The 8,987-nt window shown below is 53.0% G+C and overlaps 1 protein-coding gene across 5 annotated transcripts; it reads left to right on the forward strand.

Annotated features, from left to right (window-relative positions):
* Window positions 1-2,903: 2,903 nt before the first annotated feature.
* Window positions 2,904-8,752, forward strand: NMRAL1 (NmrA like redox sensor 1). Of its 5 annotated transcripts, none has more exons than XM_052662681.1 (6): window positions 2,921-2,935; window positions 3,101-3,174; window positions 3,323-3,561; window positions 5,903-6,152; window positions 7,260-7,450; window positions 8,471-8,752. In XM_052662681.1, exons 2-6 carry the CDS (start codon window positions 3,135-3,137, stop codon window positions 8,648-8,650), a joined length of 900 nt encoding a protein of 299 aa, XP_052518641.1. In that variant the 5' UTR covers window positions 2,921-2,935; window positions 3,101-3,134; the 3' UTR covers window positions 8,651-8,752. The 5 variants fall into 5 exon arrangements, with proteins under 5 accessions (XP_052518645.1, XP_052518641.1, XP_052518637.1 ...); XM_052662677.1 differs by having other exon boundaries at window positions 2,932-2,972; XM_052662685.1 differs by having other exon boundaries at window positions 2,904-3,174; window positions 3,323-3,441.
* Window positions 8,753-8,987: the final 235 nt, after the last annotated feature.

The raw sequence follows: 8,987 nt of genomic DNA on the forward strand, positions 1-8,987 counted from the left end.
AAAGATGGGCTCGATAAAGGACAGAAATGGTATGGACCTCCTAACAGAAGCAGAAGATATTAAAAAGAGGTGGCAAGAATACACAGAAGAACTATACAAAAAAGATCTTCACAACCAAGATAATCACGATGGTGTGATCACTCACCTAGAGCCAGACATCCTGGAATGTGAAGTCAAGTGGCCCTCAGAAAGCATCACTATGAACAAAGCTAGTGGAGGTGATGGAATTCCAGTTGAGCTCTTTCAAATCCTGAAAGATGATGCTGTGAAAGTGCTGCACTCAATATGCCAGCAAATTTAGAAAACTCAGCAATGGCCACAGGACTGGAAAAGGTCAGTTTTCATTCCAATCCCAAAGAAAGGCAATGCCAAAGAATGCTCAAACTACCGCACAATTGCACTCATCTCACACGCTAGTAAAGTAATGCTCAAAATTGTCCAAGCCAGGCTTCAGCAATACGTGAACCGTGAACTTCCAGATGTTCAAGCTGGTTTTAGAAAAGGCAGAGGAACCAGAGATCAAATTGCCAACATCCACTGGATCATCGAAAAAGCAAGAGAGTTCCAGAAAAACATCTATTTCTGCTTTATTGACTATGCCAAAGCCTTTGACTGTGTGGATCACAATAAACTGTGGAAAATTCTGGAAGAGATGGGAATACCAGACCACCTGACCTGCCTCTTGAGAAACCTATATGCAAGTCAGGAAGCAACAGTTAGAATTGGACATGGAACAACAGACTGGTTCCAAATAGGAAAAGGAGTACATCAAGGCTGTATATTGTCACCTTGCTTATTTAACTTCTATGCAGAGTACATCATGAGAAACGCTGGGCTGGAAGAAGCACAAGCTGGAATCAAGATTGCCGGAAGAAACATCAATAACCTCAGATATGCAGATGACACCAGCCTTATGACAGAAAGTGAAGAGGAACTCAAAAGCCTCTTGATGAAAGCGAAAGAGGAGAGTGAAAAAGTTGGCTTAAAGCTCAACATTCAGAAAACGAAGATCATGGCATCTGGTCCCATCACTTTATTTCCCGTGAAGAAACATTGTCAGAGTTTATTTTGGGGGGCTCCAAAATCACTGCAGATGGTGACTGTAGCCATGAAATTAAAAGACGCTTTCCCCTTGGAAGGAAAGTTATGACCAACCTAGATAGCATATTAAAAAGCAGAGATATTACTTGGCCAACAAAGGTCCGTCTAGTCAAGGCTATGGTTTTTCCAGTGGTCATGTATGGATGTGAGAGTTGGACTGTGAAGAAAGTTGAGTGCCGAAGAATTGATGCTTTTGAACTGTGGTGTTGGAGAAGACTCTTGAGAGTCCCTTGGACTGCAAGGAGAGCCAACTAGTCCATTCTAAAGGAGATCAGTCCTGGGTGTTCTTTGGAAGGACTGATGCTAAAGCTGAAACTCCAGTACTTTGACCACCTGATGTGAAGAATTGACTCATTGGAAAAGACCCTGATGCTAGAAGGGATTGGGGGGCAGAAGGAGAAGGGGACAACAGAGGATGAGATGGCTGGATGGCATCACTGACTCAATGGACGTGAGTCTGAGTGAACTCCAGGAGTTGGTGATGGACAGGGAGGCCTGGCGTGCTGCGATTCGTGGGGTCGCAGAGAGTCGGACACAACTGAGCGACTGAACTGAACTGAACTGAAGGTGGTGGGAGGATGGTATACAGTCTGAGCTCCGAGAATAGCATAATAGGCTGTGGAGGAGGCAATGCAAGGTTTATGCAAGATAAACATTCTATTTAGATGACACCTTCACTTATAGACACAAAGGTGTATTTATTAAAATAAATGCACACATCTTACATATTTTACATATATAAAATACACATTACTTCCTAGGTTATTTCCACCAATGAATTCGGGAAAATAACACCAGCTTTAGTTTGATTTCCCTGTAACTCCAGTTCCTAGTAAATGTTTATACAACCAGTCAATCAGCAAATATTTATTGAGTGAGTACTTGTACCAGGTACTATTTCAGGTGCTGGGAAATCAGCCATGAATGGAGACAAGTGCCTACTGTCATGAAACTGACATTCCTGGAGCAGTTAGTACACATTTTGGAATGAAAGGAGGGGAAAAAAATGCTTTTATCCTAGTCAGCAACAACATTTCAGAAGAGGAGTGAGAGGGTCATTTTTGAGTTTTAGTTGAACAAGGAAATATATACATATATATTTGTATAATTTGTAGAATTCCCTAGTTGTCCAGTAGTTAGGACTCTGCTTCCACTGCAGGGGGACACCTGTTCTATTCTTGGTCGGGGAACTATCCCACATGCCTTGGGGCGTGGCCAAAAAAAAAAAGAGAGAGAGAGCTCTTTTCTGTTAAAAAGAATTGAAACCTGGGCAAGTAGCAACCTCAAGTATGAGTCAGGCATACAAGAACTGGCACAGAGCCTTGGGTGTTGAGTCACGAATACAGATTTGTCTGTGGGCGACACCCATATCTCAAAGATCAGATATTCATACAAAATAAAAAGTATTTACTTATTCGTTTTTGCTTGGCGCAGTCGTCACCACCAGCATTCGCTTATGCAGTCCTCCTCTGCAAGTGCATTTCGGTCAGACCCGATTTACGCAAATGCGGTTTACGTAGGCCTCGGGCCGGCGGCTCCAGACCTTCGGCCGAGTTCGCCCGAGTCGGGACGAACCATCTGTGCCCGCGGAGGGGTGTGGCGTGTCCGCTTCGCGCAGTCAGGGCCGAGACGGCGAGGATTCGGAAGCCACCCAGCCTGGGGTCCCTTCATGCAGGATGACTGGGAAAGCATGGCTTTGCCAGGTTGCAGCTGGAGCTGAGGGCGAGGGTCGGCCCCACATGTAGGGTTGCATCCCCCCTCCGCGGTGGACTCGCCTGCAGCCCCGCTAGTCCCCAGTTCCCGGACCGGTTCACACCTAGGCCTTCACTGGGAGGTACAGCCGGTCTGGGGGACCCGGGAACGGGTTGCGGGTAGGACCCGGAGCCGGCCCGAGGGGACGGGGGTGGCGGGGTCCCGGTATTTCCCGGCCGGAACGCCCCCTAGGGCCTACGCGACGTGTGCGCCCCTTCGCCCTCTCTGCGCCTCTCACTGCCCCTAGACCTCTCGGGACCACACCTTCCGCTCCCGCTCCCATGGCAGACAAGAAGCTGGTGGTGGTGTTTGGAGCCACAGGTAAACGAAACCCCAAAAGGAGGCGCTGGACCCCTTACCCAGGACAGCCCCGGGGTCCGGCCGGCCCCGTCCCCCAGCGCTAGGGGCACCACCCTCGGCAGGCCTCCCATGCAGGTTCCACCCTGCAGGTCTTTCTGATTCTCCGCAGGTGCCCAGGGAGGCTCAGTGGCCCGGACGCTCCTGGAAGATGGGACATTTAGAGTCCGAGTGGTGACCCGGGACCCTGGGCAGAGGGCAGCGAAGCAGCTGAGGCTGCAAGGTGCAGAGGTAGTGAAGGGAGACCAGGATGACGAGGCCAGCATGGAGCTGGCCCTGAGCGGGGCTCACGCCACCTTCATTGTGACCAACTACTGGGAAAACTGTAGCCAGGAGCAGGAGGTCAAGCAGGTGAGGGCAGGCCGCAGGGCATCTGGAGGCCAGGGCAGGAGCCGGCCATCTTCAAAGAGTTCCCAGGTTTCTGCTGGTCCTTGCAGGGCAGCTCTGACTTGTCAGAGAGGGGCTGCCCTCTGCCTGTGACGATGGACACTGCAGCCATTCCCCTCCTCTTCCATGCAGCCCTCCTAGACTTTGATAAGGGCAGGAGGTGGCTTCTTCACCCAATGACTTAAGATCACCATACTGTTCACCCTTTTGATGTGTACAGTTCAGTGTTTTTTCACGTTTTCAAAATTGTGCCACCATCACCACTACTAATTCTAGAACATTTCATCACCCCCAAAAGAAAACACCACAGCTGGTGGCAGCCCCTCCCCATTCCTCCCTCCCCAGGCCCAGGCAACCACAATCTGCTTTATGTCATCCAGTGACTTCACATTTTCCTAAACAACTCTGCTGACCCATAATTTTCTTAAAAGGTACACATTTTAACTGTACAATTTGATGAAATTTGAAGATAAATATACCCATATAACTGACTTCCCAGTTGGCGCTAGTGGTAAAGAACCCACCTGTCAATGCAGGACACGTAAGAGACATGCGTTCAGTCCCTGAGTCAGGAAGACCCCCTGGAGGAGGGCATGGCAACCCACTCCAGTATTCTTGCCTGAAGAATCCCATGGACAGAGGAGACTGGCGGGCTACAGTCTATAGGGTCGCAAAGAGTCGGACCCGGTTGAAGCCACTTAGCACACACACAGCACACAAACCCATGCAACTAACATTCTCATCAAAATATGGTGAGGGGCAGGGAAGTCTGGCGTGCTGCAGTTCACGGGGTCGCAAAGAGTCAGACACAGCTTGGCGACTGAACAACAGCAAGAATCAAAGCATAACTCATCACCATTGTTCCCCAAATCTGCCATGTCCCTTTTTAGATGTTTCATGTTTCCCTTTATTCTGTTTTCCACCCAGCTTCTCTCTGGTCCGTGGCTGTTGAGCCCAGGCTGCTGTGGGAGGGATGTGAGACAAACATGCATCTTTTTAAAATCTCCTGGAAGGTGGAGACACTTGCAGTGGGCCTGTCACATAGCAGGCGCTCGGGTATTTGTCGAAGGTATGACTGGTGCAGCCAAGGTTCCAGGGCTGAGACCCCTGGCCATCGGCTTTCAGTCCTGCCCCGTCCACAGCTCCCCACTGCCTTGGCTGTGGATGTGATTTCCCTGAGCTGGTCTGTGTTTCCTCCCATGTAAAGGGGAGCTTTACTGGACCACTTTGGTCCATAAAGGGAAGCTGGACTGGACCACTGGTCTCTTCGTTTTTAACCTTGAGCCTTCAGTTGCTGTCTTACCTGGAAGCCCATCTCAGAGAGTAGACAAAGACAGCTTTTCTGGTTCATGCAGATCCCGTCAACCTGACTGCCTGCACCATGACAAATGACGACAAGCCAGGTAGCTTAAAACAACAGGAATTCATTCTCTCCCAGCTCTGAAGTCTAGGAGTCCAACAGCAAGGTGTTGGCCCTGCCCTGTCTGGAGGCTTGCCTCTTCCGGTGTCTGGTGGTGTCGGCTCTCCATGTGGTCACGTCACTCTGGGCTCTGCCTCTGTCTTCACGCGGCCTCTCCTCCCTATCTCCTCTTCCATCTCTCATAAGGACACTTGTCATTGGGTTGAGGCCCCACCAGGGTAATCCAGGATGATCTCAAGTTTTTTAACTTAAAAAATCTCTTCGGAGACCCTTTCCCAAACGATGTGACATTCACAGGTTCTGGCGGATGGGAGGTGGACATATCTCTTGGCCACCATCCAGCACCCTACACAGCCTTGTGAAGCAGGTGGTCTGTCCCCATTTAACTGACAAGGCCAGAGCAGTTAGACCCTTTGTCCTGGAAGGCACAGCCGGGGCGCTGCAGAGCCAGTCTGGATCCCAGGTGGCGTATTTTGTGTGCTGAACAGCTGAGCCATAGCGCTTCTTTAGGGGATGGCTGGGACTCTCCAAGGAAGACGGCACAGCACGGGGACAAGATGCCGTCTGAGCACAGGCAGAGACGGGAAGCCTCTGTGCACCCCCTCCCAGGTGGCACATGGTGGGCCCACCCTGGAAGGTGGGACAACCTGGATGATCTGGGGAAGGGGCGCTAAGGCTGTGTGGCTGGTGGGAGGCTTATAACCCTGGGGTACAGGATGTGATGCTGAGGGAGCTGCACAGGAAAGGGGGAACCTTATCAGAGGGGTTAGTAGCCTGTGGCTCTTGGCACAGTGGCCTCTCGGGTGGGAGAGCCAGGGCCGTGATCGGGACACACCCTTCCTCTGAGCTTTGTGGCTTCTCCCTTCCTGCCTGCCCGCCAACCAGGGAAAGCTGCTGGCCGATCTGGCCAAACGCCTGGGCCTGCACTACGTGGTCTACAGTGGCCTGGAGAACATCAAGAAGCTAACGGCGGGGAGACTGACAGCGGGACACTTTGACGGCAAAGGGGAGGTGGAGGAGTATTTCCGGGACATCGGTGTCCCCATGACCAGTGTGCGGCTGCCCTGCTATTTTGAGAACCTCCTCTCCTACTTCCTGCCCCAGAAAGCCCCGGATGGAAGGAGCTACTTGCTGAGTGAGTGTGCTCCCTCGGGCGTCTGCTGGCACCGTGCGGAGCCACAGTGGCCCAGAGAGCGGGCTTGTCTTCCAAGGGCTCCAGGTCTGAGCCCCGGCCCGCTCACAATAGACCCATGACCCTGCGGGGCGTCCATGTCCTGTCCCATGTGACGGGCATGGCCCAGACTTCCCCAGGGAGGATCTGCCCAGTGCGGGGACACCGTGCTGCGTCTGCTGGAGAGCTTTGCAGAAACGAGCGTGGTTCTTTTCATCAGTGAGGAGAGGGTTTGGAGGGCTAGGTCCAGTTGTAGATTTCCCAGGGGTAGGAAAGCACTTTCTTCTCAGTGCCCGTCTGCAAATCTACAAGCAGCTTGGAGGGCACTGTGTCCGACCTGTGTCGTGCCGCCAGCAGGGCAGCGCAGGAGGCTCGGCAGGCAGAGCGGGAAAGGTCAGCACCCTCCCCTGGCTCCTCACCTCTGCGTGACTCTCCCTTGGGCAGAGTCTGGGCCTGGCACCCCACCACCACCCTTTACAGTTTGCAGAGCCATCGTCATTCACCTGTGTTCCATCACTGAGCTGGAGTTCATCCCCACAGGTTCCTGGGTAGTCTGAATGGGCAGCTGTGGAAACTTTACAGGCAGGGCCTGAGGGCTCCAGGTGCCTCATCTAGACAGAGCTCTGCCTCTCCCTCCCGAAGCCACACCGCGGCCGGTAGAGTCACTCATTAACACGTTTATCAGCACCCACCCACCATGCAGCTCTGGGCTTGGCCCCGGCCTTGGCCAACCGAGCTTTCTTGCTGGTGTTTGGAGCACCCTCCGTGGGCGTCCACGTCAGGAACTGGGGTTTGCATCCATTCTTGGGCAGAGTGCCTTTCAAAGCCCCTTGCTCTCCTTCTGCTTGTTCCCGTCTCAGGCCTGATGAGTGGCAGGCCTGGAGTTCTCCCCGGCCCGGCTCCCAGGATTTGAACGGCCTGCCAGCAGCAGAGCTCCATCGTGTCCCGTTTCCTGACTCAGTTCTGCTGCTGACCCTGAGGTGTCTGAGTTAGGCCAGGTGCTGACTTGTGCGCTGGTGGAGACCGACCCCTCAAGAGACACAGGCCAACACATCCCTCTTCCCCTCCCAGGCTTGCCCATGGGTGATGTGCCCATGGATGGCATGTCCGTGGCCGACCTGGGTCCCGTGGTGCTCAGCTTGCTAAAAACACCAGAGGAGTATGTCGGCAGGAACATCGGGCTCAGCACCTGCAGGCACACGGCGGAGGAGTACGCCGCCCTGCTCACCAAACACATAGGCAAGGTGGTGCGCAACGCCAAGGTGAGAGGCCTGGCGGGAATGCGGTAGCCCCATCCGAGGGGCTTTGCGGGTAGCAGGGGAGTGGCATCCTAGGCTGCCCCACGCTCTGAGCATCACAAAGCCAAGTTCATCCTCAGAGAATGCTGATGTGCTGTTCTCAGGAGGGAAGTGTGGCTGCCGAGTGAGATGTCTGGCTCTGGCAGAGGGCCAAGTGGCAAGAAAAGGCTCCAGGAAGAGGACCCAGTGGGGCCAAAGCAAGGAGGGAGAGCACGGGGTGTCTTGGACTGCTTGGTGGAGGGGATGGAGGCTGCAGTAGGCCCCATCCGGCCCCTTTCCTTGGCCTGGCACAGTCCCCTCCTTCCCTCACCTACCCTGTCCTGTCCAGACCTCTGGGTTTGTTGTTTCTAATCATTTTGAGAGTCTGGGATATTCAGAGTCATTAAATGACAGAAACCACCCACAGAACCCCCCAGACACAAGCAGAGCAGTAAAGGGGGGAGAGACCAGGGCAGGACACGTTTTGGGCTCAGATTTTGCTCCCAGTCCTTAACACCCACCTGTGTGTTACCAGAGGCCCAGCCCCTGGCCCTTCTCTGCCTCGGTTTCTTCATCTGTGAAGTGGGTGTACGGAGCGTATCCTGTCCTTGGGCTGCTGTGAAGAGTGAATGGAATAACTGACGTAGACACTCCCTTGGCACAATGAATGTTCTACAAAACATGCACTAAAGGGTTGTGTATTACTCTCTAAACAAAGAAAGCCTGAGGCAGTCATGGAGGGTTTGGGAGCCAAGGAGTTAAGGTTCAGTTTGGTCAGGAAAGGGGAACAGCTTTGCTTTGGTGTTTTGAGCAAGAAAGTGACAAAAGCAGAGTCCTGATATGGAAGGGACTGAGATGTTTGCACCTCATGATCTTGGAAGAACTGGATATAAATTGCCCTGGAACAGTGGTTTTTGAAGTTTCACCTTTTTAGTATCAGTGGTTTTCAGATGGATTCAGGGGGACAGAGTAGGGACTGAGGTACCGATGCCCCTCTGCTTGCAGACAAGCCCTGAGGACTACGAGAAGCTTGGCTTCCCTGACGCCCAGGATCTGGCCAACATGTTCCGTTTCTATGCCCTGAAACCTGACCGCAACATCGAACTGACCCTGAAGCTCAACCCCAAGGCCAGGACGCTGGACCAGTGGCTAGAGCAGCACAAAGACGACTTCGCAGGGCTGTAACCCTGCCCACCTCTCAACCCTGTCTGGGGGGACTGGGGGTGCAGTCACAGTGACCCTCTCTTGTGTTACAAGAAAGTTTATTCTTTAAATAAAGGCCATTGTTCTCACAGATGGCTTCCAAGAGAAAAGCACTTTGTTTCATGGTTTGGGGTTGGGATGGCAGATGCTGGGGCACCAAGGCCATGAAAATTCCAATAGGAAGCATCAAGTGCCCAGCCAAGTGTGGGGGGCCAAGAGCACCCCCCTCCCAGTCCTGCAGCCAGGGGCGACGTCTGACACCCCTACACACACACCCTCCCACCCCAGAACATCTGGTCATCCGCGTGTTCCGAGTTTC

Source organism: Budorcas taxicolor, chromosome 2, assembly GCF_023091745.1.
Source record: "Budorcas taxicolor isolate Tak-1 chromosome 2, Takin1.1, whole genome shotgun sequence".
In the NCBI taxonomy this organism is placed as follows: domain Eukaryota; kingdom Metazoa; phylum Chordata; class Mammalia; order Artiodactyla; family Bovidae; genus Budorcas; species Budorcas taxicolor.